This window comes from Sapajus apella, unplaced genomic scaffold (genome assembly GCF_009761245.1).
Source record: "Sapajus apella isolate SASKATOON/1434 unplaced genomic scaffold, GSC_monkey_1.0 scaffold64, whole genome shotgun sequence".
Classification (NCBI taxonomy): domain Eukaryota; kingdom Metazoa; phylum Chordata; class Mammalia; order Primates; family Cebidae; genus Sapajus; species Sapajus apella.
In genome coordinates this window covers 5,403,063-5,420,627 of record NW_022437004.1, presented here as the reverse complement: position 1 = coordinate 5,420,627, position 17,565 = coordinate 5,403,063, and the positions used below count along the sequence as shown (strand labels likewise).

The 17,565-nt window shown below is 36.9% G+C and overlaps 1 protein-coding gene across 3 annotated transcripts in view; it reads right to left on the bottom strand.

Annotated features, from left to right (window-relative positions):
- Positions 1–17,565, bottom strand: part of BTBD8 (BTB domain containing 8) — a 125,709-nt gene that overhangs the window by 31,689 nt on the left and 76,455 nt on the right. For all 3 annotated transcript variants that reach the window (XM_032247881.1, XM_032247882.1, XM_032247883.1), the window contains 2 exons: positions 14,566–14,654; positions 14,052–14,154 (listed from right to left, as the gene is read on the bottom strand). In XM_032247881.1, coding sequence (XP_032103772.1) covers positions 14,052–14,154; positions 14,566–14,654 — 192 coding nt within the window. The remainder of the gene's footprint in view (positions 1–14,051; positions 14,155–14,565; positions 14,655–17,565) is intronic.

The following is a 17,565-nucleotide window of genomic DNA, read 5'->3' as shown; positions in this document are numbered from 1 at the left end:
ATATCTTGTAAGACAGATTAAAAAAGAGGAAGAATTTCAAGTAAATGTGGCCTTGGATCTTGTACACTGCTACTTCCTAAAATTGCACAAGGTAAAGGCCACAAAATGCTTGTTTCTTCAAGGAAAGCAAAGTAGAAAACATAAAAGGAAATATAAAAATGTGTAGTTATGAGAGAAATTAAGACATGATGATACTAACTGCAGTCCACTGCTTAAAAAGCACCAAAGAATAATAAATGAATTAAAAAGACAGTAATCTATTAGGTCTTTTTAAAGTTATACACGAATAAAAAACTAATCTCTAATTCTTTAGAGGTTTAAATTTGGCAGAGAATATCTATTTACCTTTGAATCTGTCTCACTTCTTTAAACAACTAAATCTCATCTAAATAAATATTTTAAAATTCTTAATTATTAAGGCAAATTTTTTAGCTATGCTTTGATAAGGCTATATATATTAATAGCAAAGATTCACTGCATTATCTCATCAATACCATGGTTACTGCAATCTAGTTCATTTTGTAAGCATTAATTGATTTGGCCTTCACCATACTACATTATTGCAATGCCAACAATATTGGGTAAACTTCTTCAAGACAAATTACATTGAAATGGTTAATTTGAAAGTTCTTAGTAACAGGGGGAATGGAGAGAATTAAAAACATTGAAAAATTGTTCCAACACAAAATGTCCAGGATCCTATATAAACCAAAGTATCAGCAAATAGGGTACTATCTTGGTCTATGAATGATGTTCTCTACAACGGACTTACAAGTTTTTTAAATTCCACTAAGAAGACACTGGTTAAAGTTTATCTCTGGCATATTTCTAAAAGCACCTGTTAGTAGCTGTGCCATAAAACTGATTTAAGGTAGTTATATTTTCAGTAGCATTTAGAACAACCTAACACTTGATAGAAATATTCAATTCGGCACACTGTATTAAAACATAATTGTACAATTGTATAAATTAGCTGCAATTTTCAGCAGCTATATTTACCAACCATGTAACAGAATTATAACGTTCTCCTAAGCCATATGCATGTCTCATGTCTCATAAAAAAAAAAAAAAAAAAAAAAAAACCGATGAGTTCATGTCCTTTGTAGGGACATGGATGAACCTGGAAACCACCATTCTCAGCAAACTGACACAAGAACAGAAAATCAAACACCGCATGTTCTCACTCATAGGTGGGTGTTGAACAATGAGAACACATGGACACAGGGAGGGGAGCATCACACACTGGGGTCTGTCGGGGGAAATAGGGGAGGGACAGTGGGGGATGGGGAGTTGGGGAGAGAGAGCATGGGGAGAAATGCCAGATATAGGTGATGGGGAGGAAGGCAGCAAATCACACTGCCATGTGTGTACCTATGCAACAATCTTGCATGTTCTTCACATGTATCCCAAAACCTAAAATGCAATTAAAAAAAAAAAGTGCCAAACAGAACTCATGGAGCTGAAGAATACAATTACTGAATTGAAAAATTATCTAAAGGTGTTCAACAACAGACTACATCAAAGAGAAGAAAGAATAAACAAATTCATAGATCATTGAAATTATTCAGTCAGAGGAGCAAAAAGAATGAAAAAATAGTAAAGAAAGTTAAGGGACTATGGGACAATATTATTAAAGTTCCAAAGGAGAAAAGAGAGAAAAAGGGTCAGAAAACTTATTAAAAGAAATAATGGCTGAAAACTTTCCACATCTGGAGAAGGAAATAGACATCCAGATCTAGGAAGCCCAAAGTACTCTCAAATAAGATGAATGCAAAGAAATCCACAGTGAGACATATAATCAAAACTGCCAAAAATAGAAAATTTTGAAAGCTGCAAGAAAAAAGTAACTTATCATGTACAAGGGAATGTTTATAAGACTAAAGGCAGATTTTCCAGCAGAAACATTGTAGGCAATAAGGGAATGCAATCATATATTCAAAGTGCTTTTTAAAAACAAACAAACCCCGCCAACCAAGAATACTAAATCAAGCAAAAATGTCCTTCAAAAATGAGGGAGTTTAGATAAACAAAAGCCAAGAAAATTCATCACCGGTTGATCTGCCTTATAAGAAATGCTAACAGGAGTTCTTCAAGTTGAAACAAAAGAACATTAAAAAGCAACATGATAGCATAACAAAGTATAAAACTCATTGGTAAAGGAAAACATATAAGGCCAGGCATGGTGGCTCATGCCTGTAATCCAGGCACTTTGGGAGGCTAAGGCAGGCAGATCACTTGAGCTCAACGGTTTAAGACCAGCCTGAGTAATATGGCAAAACCCCGTCTCTACAAAATAAAATACAAAAAATTAGCTAGTTGTGGTGGCATATACCTGCAGTCCCAGCTACTTGGGAGGCTGTGGTGAAAGGACTGGTTGAGCTTAGGAAGCTGAGTCTGTAGCAAGCCATGTTTGTGCCACTGTACTCCAGCTTAGGTGACAGAACAAGACCTCATCTCCAGGAAAAAAAAAAAGAAAAAAAGAAAAAAAGAAAAGAAAAATATATCTAAGCAAATGAAGAGTGAGTACTGTATCACTTATAGTAGTGAATAAACCACTTTTTAAAAATGATTTTGGCTGGGCATAGTGGCTCAAGCCTATAATCCCATCACTTTCAGAGGCTGAAGTAGGCAGATCGCTTAAGCCCAGGAGTTTTAGGCAAGCCTGGCCAACATGGCAAAACCATTTCTCTACAGAAAATACAAAAATTGGCTGGGCATGGTGGCATGTGTCTGTAGCCTCAGCTACTCAGGAGGCTGAGGCAGGAGGATCACTTAAGCCCAGGTGGTCAAGGCTGCAGTGAGCTGTGATCATGCCACTGCACTTCAGCTTGGGTGACACAGTGAGACCCTGTCTTAAAATTTTTTTGTCATTTTTTAAAGCATGATTTTAGGTTCACAGCAAAATTGAGAGGAAAGTACAGAGATTTCCCGTAAGCCCCCTGAACTCACACAATGTACAGCCTCCCCCATTATCAACATTCAACACCACAGTAGTATAGTTGTTACGACTGGCTTAATCACTTTAAATTTTTGCATATAAGTTAAAAGATAAATGTATTAAAAATAACTAAAAAGTATATTAATGAGTATGTACTACAGGTAGATATAAAAAACAATAACAGTATATGTATGGGTGGAGAAGTAAAAGTGTAGAGTTTCTGTGTATGTGACTGAGCTTAAAATAGATTATTATAAGATATTTATGTAGGTCCCATGGTAATTATAAATAAAATACATATAGAAGTTGTACCAAAAAAGAGAAAAAAATTTTAAGTATATCAGTATTAAGAAAATAAAGCACAAAGGAAGACAGTGGGAGATAAAAAGATGGACCAAAGAACTATAGGACAACAGAAAATAATAAAACGGCAATAGCAAACTCTTTTCTTTCAACAGTTACTTAAAATACAAATAGATTAAACTATCCAATCGAAAGACAGAATGGCTACATGAATTTAAAAGCAAGATCCAATGATACACTGTGTACAAGAGACTCACTTTAGATTTAATAACACATATAGGCTGGAAGTGAAGGAATAAAAAAAGATATTCCACACAAATGGTAATAAAACGAGTAAGAGTGGCTATGCCATATCAAACAAAATAGACTTTAAGTTAAAAATTGTCACAAGAGACACAGACATTACATAATGATAAAAGCATTAATATGCCAGGAAGTTATAACAATGTGTGTGTATATGTGTGTGTGTGTGTGTGTGTGTGTGCGCGCGCGTGTATGTGTACCCTGCATGACAGTACCTAAATATATAAAGCAAGTATTAATAGATCTGAAGAAAGAGATAGGCAGCAATACAAAGATAGTAGGAACTTTCAATACACTACTTTTCAATAGTGAATAAAACATGCTGGGCACAGTGGCCCATGCCTGTAATCCCAGAAACTCAGAAGGCTGAGATGGGAGGATTACTTGAGAAGAAAATGGCCAGGAGTTTGAGACAACCTGGGCAAAATAACTAGACCCTACCCCTACAAAAAAAAAAAAAAAAAAAGCCAGCTATGGTGGCATATGCCTGTAGTCCCAGCTACTTGGGAGGCTCACTGCAACCTCCGCCTCCCAGGTTCAAGTGATTCTCCAGCCTCAGCTTCACGAGTAGTTGGGACTACAGGCACGTGCCACCATGCCCAGTTAATTTTTGTATTTTTAGTAGAGACAGGGTTTCATCATGTTGGTCAAAATGGTCTCAATCTCCTGACCTCACAATCCACCCACCTCAGTCTCCCAAAGTGCTGGGGCTACAGGCATGAGCCACTGTGCCCGGCCAAAAAAACAATTTTTAAAATTAACAAAACTAAGAGTTGTTTTTTTGAAAAGATGATAAAATTGACAGTCCCTTTAAGAGCTATGCTAAGAAAAAAGCTGAGAAGATGCAAATAAATATTATACAATCCAAAATGAAAGAGGAGGCATTACAATAGATGCCACACAAATTAAAATGATCACAAGGGTCTGTTATAAACAATTACAAGCCAATAAACCAGGTAACCTAGAAGAAATGAACAAATTCCTAGACACATCAGCCTACTAAGGTTGAATCATGAAGAAAGAGAAAATCTGAACAGACTGATAATGAGCAGGAGACTGAGTTGTAATAAAAAGTCTCCCATCAAAGAAAAGTCCAGGAACTGATGGCTTCATCACTGAATTCTACCGATGACCTCATTACTGAATTCTGCCAGTTAAAGAAAAGATCTAATACCAAGCCTTCTCACACCCTTCCAAAAAAGTGAAGAGGAGGGAATATTTCCCTCATTTTAGAAGGCCAGCATTACTCTGACACCAAAGCCATGCAGGAACACTACAAGAAAATAAAATTATAGGCCAATATCCCTGATAAACATAGATGTTAAAATCATCAACAAAGCACTGGCAAACTAAATTGAGCAGTACGTTATAAAGATAATTTGCCATGATCCAGTGGTATTTATTCCCAGGATGCAAGGATGGTTTAACATATATAAATCAATTAATGTGACCCACATCATTAACGGAATGGATAGATGTCAAGTGATTATCTCAGTAAATGCAGAAACAGTGCTTGACAAGATTCAATTGCTTTTCACGATTGAACACTCTCAACAAGTTAGAAATAGAAGTAAATTATCTCAACATAATAGAGACCATAAGCCCCCCTCTAGCATCACACTCAAGGTTTACCCTGAACACTTTTCCTTTAAGTTAATATCAGGAACAAGACAAGGATGCTCAATCTCTCCACTTCTATTCAACATAGGACTGGAAGTCCTAACCAGAGCAATTAGGTATGAAAAAGAAATAAAAGGCATACAAACTGTAAAGGAAGAAGTAAAACTGTCCCTGCTCGCAGATAACGTAATCTTATAAATAGCAAACTCTAAACACTCCACCAAAATACTGTTAAAATAAATTCAGTAAAGATGAAAAATACAAAATGAACATACAATAATCGGTTGCATTTCAACTAACAACATTAATGATTGAAAAGGAAATTAGAAAAACAATCCCATTTACAATAGCACCAAAGAGTAAAATACTTAGGAATAGACTTATCTAAGAAGGTGAAAACTTGTATGCTGACAACTACAAAACATAAATGAGAGAAATTAAAGAAGGCACAGCTGGGCACATTGGCTTGTGCCTGTAATCCTAGCTACTTGGGAAACTGAGGTAGGAGGATCACTTGAGACCAGGAATTCAAAGTTGCAGTGAGCTATGATCAGGCCACTGCATTCTATCCTGGGCAACAGGGCAAGACCCTGTCTCATAAATAGATAGACAGATATAAATTTTAAAAAGAAATTAAAGCAGACAAACAGAAAGACAACCAGTACTCATGGATTTGAAGACTTAATGTTGCTAAAATGTCCATACTACACAAAGTGATCTGTGGATACAATGCAATCTCTATCAAAATCTCAATTGCATTTTTTATAGAAATAGAAAATGAAATTCTAAGATTCACATGGAATGACAAAATACCCTGAATAGGCAAATCAATCTTAAGAAGAAAATGTTGGAGTGGCTTTTATTTTCTGATTTTGAAATATATAACTAAGCTATAGTAACTAAAACAGTGTGGTACTGGCCTACAGACACAGAGATCAATGGAACAGAACAGAGAGCCCAGAAACACATCCATACACATACAATTGCTCTTTTGTAAAGGTGCCAAGAATATACAATAGGTCAGGAAAGTACCTTCAACAAATGGTGCTGGGAAAACTGGATATCCATAAGCAAAATAATAAAATTTGGCTGGGAGCAGTGGCTCATGCTTGCAATCCCAGCACTTTGGGAGGCCAAGATGGGCAGATCACGAGGTGAGGAGTTCAAGACCAGCCTGGCCAACATGATGAAACCCTGTCTCTACTAAAGATACTCTAGCCAGGTATGGGGGCACACACCTGTAATCCCAGCTACTTGGGAAACTGAGGCAGGAGAGTCACTTGAACCTGGGAGGCAGAGGTTGCAGTAAGCCAAGACTGCACCACTGCACTCCAGGCTGGATGACAGGGCAAGACTCCATCTCAAAAAAAAAAAAAAAAAAAAAAAAAAATTTGACCCTTATCCTACAACACACACAAAAATCAATTCAAAATGGATTTAAGACTTCAATCTGAGACTTGAAACTCTAAAACTCCTAGAAGAAAACACAGGAGAAAGCTTCACGACATTGGTCTTGGTAATGATTTCATAGATATGATACCAAAAAAGCAACAAACGCAAACATAAACAAGTGGAACTCAAAAAGCCTCCATACAGCAAAGAAAACAAGACATTGAAAAGACGATCTACAGAATGGGGGAAAATATTGCAAATCATACATGCAATAAGGAGTTAATTCCAAAATATATAAGAAACTCTTATAATTTAATAGCAAAAAAACAATAACACAATTAAAAATAGGCTGAAGACTTGAATATACATTTCTCCAAAGATGACTCAAAATGGCCAACAGGTATATGAAAAGATGTTCTGTGTTATTAATCATCAGGGAAATACAAATGAAAACCACCAGGGATGTCACTGCACATCTGTTTGGATGGCCATTATCAAAAAAATAAAAGATAACAAGTCTTGGTGAGGATGTGGACAATAGGGAATACTTGTACACTGTTGGCAGGAATGCAAAATGGTGCAGTCACTGTGTAGAACAGTATGGAGGTTCCTCAAAAAATTAAAAATAGAACTACCATATGATCCAACAATCCTACTTCTGAGTATTTGTGTTAGCCTGTTTGCAATGATATAAAAGGAATACTGCAGGATGAGTAATTTATAAGGAAAAGAGCTTTATTAGCTCATGGTCCTGCAGGCTGTACAAGCATGGCACCCACATCTGTTCAGCTTCTGGTGAAGGCCTCAGGAAGCTTACAGTCATGGTGGAAGGTAAGGAAAGAGCAGGCACATCACATAGTGAGAGACGGAGCAAGAGACAGAGTGGGGAGATGCCAGGCTCCTTTTTAAACAACCAGATCTCATGTGAACTACTCAAATGAGAACTCACTCATCACCATGCGGATGGTACCAAACCATTCATAAGGGATCCACCCCCATGACCCAAATACCTCCCACCAGGCCCCACCTCCAACACTGAAGATGATATTTTAACATGAGAGTTGGAGAGGACTAACATCCAAAACACATCAGCATTCATTCAAAAGAACTGAAATCAGGATCCCAAAGAAGTATTAGCACTACCATGTTCACTGCATCACTATTTATAATAGCCAACATGTGGAAGCAACCTAAACGTCCATCTATGAATGAATGGATAAAGAAAATGTGATGTATACATATAGTACAATATTATTCTTTCTTTAAAAATAAGGAAATTTTGTAGTATGTGACCACATGGATGAATGCTGAGGACATTATCCTAAGTGAAACAGGCCAGTCACAGAAGGGCAAATACTGCATGATTCCTTACAAGTCAAACTGATAGAATCAGAGAATGGAACGGTGGTTGCCAAGAGCTGGAGAAGGGAAAAATGGGGAGTTGCTATCAATGGGGTTTGAGTTTCGGTTATGAAAGATGAGAGATCTGCTGTTCAACTGTGTGCCTATAGTTGACAACAACTGTATTGTACACTTAAAAATCTGTTAAGAGCATAGATACCGTTAAGTATTCTTTCAAAAATAAAATAAGTAAAGGATGAATAAGAAAATGTATAGAAAGTAGTACAATGAACTAGAATGCCCAGATATAATTTGTATATAAAATAAATTACTTCACACAGGCAAAAGTCATATTAATAAGAATTGGTCATAAGTAATGCTTTGTGAGATCTGCAAACACACAAGAAATTTTTTAAAATGCAACTCATTGTTTTAGTTAATATCAAATCTGTAAACATGTAACAATTTGGAACTATTTTTTTAAAATAACACTATTAGTATTGCATGTACATAAGATTTTCTAAAAGGCCATTTTGGGGTTATTGTTAAAAAAAAGACTGCTCTTTCTGGGTAACATACTGCAAATTTTGAGAAAATTAAAATACTCTATTTTCCATTAATTAAGAAATATATTTTACTTCTATAACAAAATATGACAAATACGTTAAATTAGTGTTTCTTAAAACCTGATTATCCACAAAGAAAGACAAATTTTGAGAATAATCACCATGATGCCAGAGGCTATTGATCAAACTAGATGTTTGGTTGTTCTGATGTTCATCTTTTTATCTGTCTTGAAAGAAAAAGTCAAGTATGTCAAGTATTCACCACAAAGCTTACAAGAACCTAATTAGAGCTATAAAATAAAAATAAAAGAGTATAGCACTGGGAGACGCATAGTTTGAAGGGCTTATTCTTCAATTAAAATCACATACCTACCACTTGCTTAGAAAAAAAAAAATTAAACTCATTAACAAGATACTCAGCCAAAATCCCTCTCAATCTATCCTTAGTCTATCCCCAGACTCATCTTCTCTCATTCCAGTTATAGCAGAATACTGACACTGCCTAGTCTCCACATCCCTGGTCACATTTTTAGTCTTTCAGGAACGCCCTAACCTACTTACTTTTAAATTGTCCTCTAACCAGGTTCATCTCAAATTAATTCTCTCATTATTCCAGTCAGATTTAACCTCTGTGAACTTATGTATACACCTGAATTCTAAGTTACACAATTCACTTACTTACCTATTTGACAATATATACTGAGTGCTAACGTGCTAAGCGCTATTCTAAGGCTGAAGCTACAATGGTAGAGAAGACTTGACATGTAACGTAATGCTTGTACTCATCATAGACTAACCTGTATTTTCCTTAGTTGTTTAAATGCCTATTCTTCCATCAATTTGTGAGTTTCTTGAAGTCAAGGCCCACACATTAAAAAAAAAAAATTTGCTCACATAGAGCACTTATCATATTATATTTAGAATGGTAGAAATTGGTTTTAAGACCAGGTTTTGTAATTTATTATCTTGGGAACTTGAACAAAGCACTTATCTCTTTGATTCTTTTTGTTTTTTTTTAGATGGAGTTTTGCTCTTGTTGCCCAGGCTAGAGTGTAGTGGCACTATCTTGGCTCACTACAACCTCCACCTCCCAGGTTCAAGTGATTCTCCTGCCTCAGCCTCCCGAGTAGCTGGGAGTACAGGTACACATCACCATGCCCGGCTAATTTTGTATTTTAAGTAAAGACGGGGTTTCGCCATGTTGGACAGGCTGGTTTCAAACTCCTGACCTCAAGTGATCCAACCACCTCGGCCTCCCAAAGTGCTGGGATTACAGGCATGAGCCATCGCGCCCAGCTGATTCTCTTTTCTCATATGTGAAGTAGAGATAATAGTACCTGTCTTACACTAAATTTCTCAAAAAAAGTATTTTGTTCAGCCCTAGAAGTCTAAAAAAATCCATTAAATATTGGTACTGAGTAGATAAAGAAAATGTGGTATATATACAACATGTAACACTACAGGGCCATAAAAAAAAAAAAAAGAATGAAATAATGTCTTTTGCAGCAACTTGCATGGAGCTGGAGGCCTTTATTCTAAGTAAAGTAACTCAGGAATGGAAAAGCAAATACTGTATATATTCCATTCACTTTTAAGTGGGAGCTAAGCCATGAGGATGCAAAAACATACACAATGATGAAATGAACTTTGGGGATTTAGGAAGGGGAGAGGTTGGAAAAGATGTGAGGGATAGAAGACTATATATTGGGTACAGTATACATTGTTCAGGTGATGGGTATACTAAAATCTCAGACTTCACCACTAAAGAATTCACCCATCTAACCAAAAACTACCTGTACCCCAAAAACTATTAAAAAAATACTGGTACTACTACTACATTAGTAAATAAACCTGCCTCTTCTATAGAACTGAATTATAGCTGGTGCAATAATTTGTTAACTATTCACTGACCAACAAAACTAATGTAAAACAGTAAGCTAAGCAACAATACAACAAAGTCCTCCATTAGCTGAAACACAGATTACATTTACTTTTTTTGGGGGGCGGGGATGGGGACAGAGTTTTGCTCTTGTTGCCCAGGTTGGAGTGTAATGGCATGATCTGGGCTCAATGCAACCTCTGCCTCCTGGGTTCACTCAATTCTCCTGGCTCAGCCTCCACATAGCTAGGATTACAGGTATATGCCACCATGTCTGGCTAAGTTTTTGTATTTTTATAGAGATGGAGTTTCACCATGTTGGCCAGGCTGGTATTGAACTTCTGACCTCAGGTGATCCACCCGTCTCGTACTTCCAAAGTGGGATTACAGGCATGAGCCACCACGTTCAGCTTTATGTTGACTTTTTGTAGTGGTTTCTCACCAGCTGATATCCTACACTTATTTTCCCAGTTAGATTTCTAGGTATCTTCTATGTAACCCCATATGATGTTAACATTCAGGGTTCGTGGGACCACTAGAAGGTATTTATATATACATAGGAGGTCTGTGAATAATGTCATTTTGTTTACTGTTGTTTTATTATAATGTTGATGAGGAAAAGGATCCCTGGTCAGGCCATAGTCTGTGTGGAGTTTGCATGTGTTCCCCACACCTGCATGGATTTTCTCTGAACACTCCAGTTTCCTCCCACATCCCAAAGATGTGCACATTAGGAGAACTGCCATCTCTATATTGTCCCAGTATAAGAGAGTGTTCTGTGCTGTGAGTGCACCCTGTACTGGAATGGCATCCTGGCCAGGGCTGATTTCAACCTTGGGCCCTTAGCTGCAAGGACAGGCTCCAGCCACCCACAAGCTGAAACCAGAAAAAGCATATTGGAAAATGAATATGAATTACTGTAAAGTAAAAATTCATAAAGTATATGGTAATCATACAAATATATGACAATAAGCGATACAATATAAAAACACTCAGTGAGGCTGCCATATTTGTGATTGTTTTGAAACTGCATGGTGGTGGGAGGTGTTCCTTACAATTTTTGCTTTGCAAACATTTATTCCTTGATTTAACCCACCATCACTACTACTGCCACTCACAGATTCACCAAAAACTGGGTAAATACTTACCTTGTTTTAATTAATATTTCTGAAATGTATGTATAGCTCACATTTATTTTGATGTTCAATATAAGAAGTGTTTTGGGTCTTTACTAGAAGGCTGATGATCTTTTTGTGACCAGAAATATGCCATAGGAACTTAACTCTTGTTCATGTCTATTAGGCTACAGTAAAATTAGTTTTGCTCTACATTGTTTTGTTTAAAGTCAAATTAGATTCCAAGATTCTAGGATTCCAAGAACCTAACAATGACATCAAATGCAGACTTATTGCATGAAGAAATCTGTTACAGGGAGTTGACCTTACACAATTGTGGGAGCTGCTTAAACAGCCTTTGTATCTAACGGTGTAGTCTGAATTCCACAGGGCAGGCAGTTGAGAAGAGAAAAGATGGATGTAATGCTGCGGAGAGTGAGAACAAACTGACACCAAGAGCATCAGCTGGAATTTACAAGGATGGAGTCACGTCAGTCTTACTGCCTCCAATCTGGATGCAATGGGTATTCTGCAGAAAATGCTGGTGACTTTCATTATGAAGCTAGATATATACCTGGCCTAGGGTAAGAGAAGTGGAAGAAGGCAGGGCAAGGAAGAACAGTTACAGACCTGGCTGCAGTGAGCCAGTAAATAACCTTCCTAGTGTAAATGAACACTGCAGTAGTGTTCCAACCTTCCTAGTGTAAAAGGAGTGTTTCACTCCTGTCCTCCAAATTTCACACAAAATTGTCTATTTTGGTCACTCTAACTAGAAACATAGAAGAAGGAAATTCTGTGAAGTGTAGCTGACCCTAGTCAAACTAACATGTTACAGGGTCAACTTCTTGTCAACTTGGCAACTACACATATCTCTTAAAACCATACTTAGTTCCCAAATGGAGACAGCAACAGTCATGCTTCCACCTAACATGATACAACTATTCCTCCACACAACAAACATGCTAACCCTTTCCTTCTAAAAGAGAAGGTATGAGTTCCTCTTTTTGTCTTTAGGGGATGTTCATTCTTCTTCAAACTGATTCAGTGTTCTTTGATACCTTGGAACTTAAATATATAGATACAAAGTTAACTATTATTAACATCTTAGATGATGGGGCATGAGGCAGTAGGAGAAAAAAATTGATTAATATATAGACAAACAAATATTAAGAAGGAATATGAATGTTTATATCAGAACTACTGCAGTGTTCACTTCTCTAATTCCTTACATAGGTACAGCTGTTATTTTTACATACCCTTTTCTACTAACCATTCTATATTTTTTGCCCTTTGCCCTCAGCAAGTACTTCACTGTTCATAGTTCTTATCTGGCAGGGTAGCCCAAATGTTTATTTCTAAAAATCAAGGCCATTATCAGCACTGCCTAAATTGGGTTCTTATAGCTTTCTATTGATTTTACTCATAGAATCTGGGAGTACTGCATTCCAGAAGTACTCTACATTATCCACATTTTATAGCATCAACTCAATTTCCTCTTGATAGGCTCAATCTATCAATAATTCTTCTTTGCCTGTGGGTTTACAGTGGCTAGAGGAGAGCAGTCTCAACTTCCAGTTCAACAGAATCATTACTTGTGGAATCATTCCACCTGTGTCCCAAGGTAGATGCATTCTTCTTTTGGGGATTAAGACTTATAAATCAGCATAGCCTAAAGTTGTGAGAAAAGGAAGCAAAAATTTTGCTAGTGAACCATTAGGAGTAATTGTGTGTGGTGCCATGTCCATTTCCAAACTTTGATTTCTAGGCCCATGAATCCTGACTAGAGAAGAAATAGCAGTATAAATCAAAATCTGATTTAGAGCATGTTCATCCTGGAGGATACTGCCCCAGCCCCACAGGGCATTACCACTTAACTGGTATTGTAACTGAGTCTTCAAAAGCCTTTCCTCCATTCTCTCAAGCCAGCTGCTTCAGGATGAATGGGATCTTTCTAAGACCAGTGAATTCCATGAGCAAAGTATGGAATTCCAATTTCCATACTTCATTTGCTAGTAAGTGAGTTCCTTATTTAGAAGTGATGCTGTGTGGAACATCATGATAATGGATAAGGCATCTGTAAGATCATGGATAGTGGTTTCAGCAGAAACATTATGAGCAAGGGAGGCAAATCACTATCCAAAGCAAATGTTTTTTCCAGTGAGAAGAAAGCACTGCCTTTTACAGAATGGAAGTGATCCAATGTAATCAACCTGCCACCAGGTAGGTGGCTGATTCTCTCAAAGAATGGTACCACCGAGAGGGGTTCAGTGTTGTACCCCGATCCACTTGGTGAGTGGAAGTCAATATTGCTGAGCCAACACATAAGCTTTCATCTGTGGCACCATGTCTGCTTTGTTCATGAATCAATATATACCTCCAATAGGTTCTGCTTCTCTGTTTGAACCCTGATTGATGAATTGGGTATGGAGAGTAGTTTCAAAGGAACTGAATCTTAGAATCAGGTTATCTGAATTGGTTCACGCTCTTGCTTTTATAATATTTTACATTTATATTTCAATCATTTAAATTATTATACAAAATTGAATCAACTTTTTAGTGGCACACACACAAAAGAGTATTCAGGTTATACTTACTAAGGACTGAATCAACATATTAAGACAACTTTTCTGAATCTCAGGAGGTATATTTGCAAAGCTTCTCTCAGACCAAAACCTTGCAAAATGTTGTACAATCCACCTGTTAAAATCAAAGGATACCAAGTTAAAGACATTAAGATGTTTTTCATTACACTAGTCAATATTTTGGTTTCCAATTACATAACCATACATATATATGATCTAACACTATTAATTTTATGAACTCTAAAATGAACTTCATATTCTCTTTTCTGTAAACATGTACTTTAAACCCCTATGCACAGATTTTAACATAATCAACTATGGTTCAGCTAAGATAAAATGATCCCAATAATCTTTAGTATTATCTAAATTAATACCCTACTTAATTGGTGAAACTAGTTCAGCACTAAGCTACTTACTTACATTGTGCCAAGAAAATAGGCAAACTCTAAAGTTCCCCACAAAATTAGAAGAATAGAAAAACAAAATCCGTGTATTAATAGTATTAGGACTACTTAAGATAACTTACTTCATGCAGTCAGCAAAAAGACTTTCCCCTCCAAATGAATGAGCAATAATCAGGCATTCTAGTATAGACACCAGTGTTCTGGAAACAGGCTAAAATTGATGGAAAACACCACATTTATTCTTTTTCAATTTACAGAGGATAAAAATATTTGGTTCATAAAGATAATCCAACTTATATACCTAAACTGCAGAACACATACAAATCAAAATTTGATAAATTCAAAATTTACTTTCTATATTTAATTCTTTATCTGAAATTAACTCCTGCTCATACTGAGGCTACAGACATGCTCCAGTCGGAGTCTTAATTTTTTTTCTTAAAAATACCTTTCTACACAAAAACTTAAACATGGATGTTTATAGCAGCTTTCTTCATAACTGCCGAAACTTGGAAGCAACCATGTTGTCCTTTATTAGGTGAATGGATAAACTGTAGGACATCTATGCAATGAAACATTCAGCTCTAAAAAGAAATGCATTATCAAGCCATGAAATGATATGGGGGAACCTTAAACACCTATTATTAAGTGGAAGAAGCCAGCCTGAAAAGGCTATATTCTATATGATTGCAACTATATTACACCCTGGAAAAACCAAACTACAGAGAGGGCAAAAAGAGCAGTGGTTGCTGGAGGTTAATGGGGAGGGAAGGATGAGCACGCAGAGCACAGAAGATTTTAGGGCACTGATAACACTCCGTATAACACTATAATGGTAGACACATGTCATTATACACTTGTATAAACCCCTAAACTGTACGACACCAACAGTAAACTTTATTGTAAACCATGAATTTTGGATCACGTATAATTGTATGCTCATCAGTTGTAACCAAGGTACCACTCCAGTGGAGGATGTTGATAATGGGGGAAGCTATGCATGTTAGAAGGAAGTGGGTATGTGAGACATCTCTGTACCTTCCTCTCAATTTTGCTGTGAGCCTAAAAATGCTCTAAGTTTTTTAAAAAGTCTGTTATTCTTTTAAAACCAAGTGTCACTAACAACCTTTAATTTTATAGTATATCATTTGAACTCTTTTAGCTGTCAGAATGCACACAACTTTTATTCTAATTTATTTTAGGTTAAATTTTTTTAAAAAGTGGTATAATAATTTCTAGTACATCACATTGCAATACAACAACATGGCCTAATCTGCTTCCTAACGTATGAATATAAATTAAAGTAATTGTCCAATAAGAGGCCCTATATTGACCTCAGATAAAAAGAGAAATTTAATTAGATCATAATTAATGTATTTTTTAAAAGCACATATACAGAAGTAATAAATGAAGACAAATAAAACGTAGATACAAGTAGTGAAAACAACTCACTTCTCTTGTTGTTACGTATTTTTGCTATGTATTGCCCATGCCATGCATTTTCATGTTTTGGACTGCATTACTAAGCACATTTATTTCACAATTAGGCTGAAGAGTTTCTCTTTAACTCTTTATTAAGTGTTAAAGACCGCCAAACAGCCAATTTGTATATCTAGTCTCTAAATGTGTACTTCTGACAATCTCTGCTCTCAGAGAAGAGCAAAGCCTTCTTTGGAAATGTCTCTGGCATAGTCCTGATAAGGGCAGTGACTTCCAAGTCTTTTTTTTCTTTTTTTTTTGAGATGGAGTCTTGCTCTGTCGCCCAGGCTGGAGTACAGTGGCATGATCTCGGCTCACTGCAATTTCCAACTCCAAGGTTCAAGAAAGTCTCCTGCCTCAGCCTCCTGAGTAGCTGGGATTACGGGTGTGCACCAGCATACATGGCGAATTTTTGTACTTTTAATAGAGACAGGGTTTCACCATGTTGGTCAGGCTGGTATTGAACTCCTGACCTCATGATCTACCTGCCTTAGCCTCCCAAAGTGCTGGAATTACAGGTGTGAGCCACTGTGCCCGGCTTCCCAACTCTTTATTTATGAATCGCTATTAATTTGATTTTCTAATATCCCTCTCCTAAAAGTATTATATTAGTATTTAAAAAACTGAATGTATGCTGGGCGCAGTGGCTCACATCTGTAATCCCAACTTTGGGATGCCTCAGAAGGTGGATTACCTGAGGTCAGGAGTTGGGGATCAGCTTGGCCAACATGGCAAAACCCCATTTCTACTAAAAATACAAAAATTAGCCAGGTGTGGTGGTGTGCACATGTAATCCCTGGTATTCAGGAGGCTTGAACCTGGGAGGCAGGTGGAGGTTGCAGTGAGCTGAGATCGTGCCACTTGACTCCAACTTGGGTGGCCAAATGAGTGAGACTCCATCTCAAAAAACAAACAAACAAAAAGAAATTTAATGTAAATATTTTGCTTTGCATATTAACAATTTAAGCAATTAAGATCCCTTTGAAATAATGAGATACTTTAAGTTATATAAAATATATACATATATGTGTGTTTGTATATATATGTGTATGTATGTATATATATAGTGTGTGTGCGTATATATTTTATATATATATATGTAAGACAGGGTTTGGCTCTGTCACCCAGGCTGGAATGCAGTGGTGTGACCATAGCTCACTACAGCCTCAAACTCCTGGGCTCAAGTGATCCTCCTGCCTCAGCCTCCTGAGTAGCTGGAACCACAGGCACAGGCACATCCCACCATGCCTGGCTAATTTTCTTTCTTTCTTTTTTTTTTTTTTTAGAGACAGGACCTCCCTCTGTTACCCTTGCTAGTCTTAAACTCTTGGGCTCAAGCAATCCTCCTACCTCAGCCTCCCTCCCAAAGTGCTGGAATTACAGACGTGAGCCTCCACGCCCAGCCTAAAGTATATTTTTAATTGGCGCAGAAAAAAAATTTAAAGCCTGCCAAAATCCTATAAATGAAGTCCAAAATGTTTAATTGTATAAAAGGCAGGATTGTGAAGCTAATGAAATGACTGAAGCTAGCTTGCTAGGAGTTCTGGGGCTGACTGCCCACCACATTATACCCATATTTGTATAACATTGTAAGTTTATGATATTTAAGTCACCACCAAAAAAACTGCTTAATTAAGAACTAT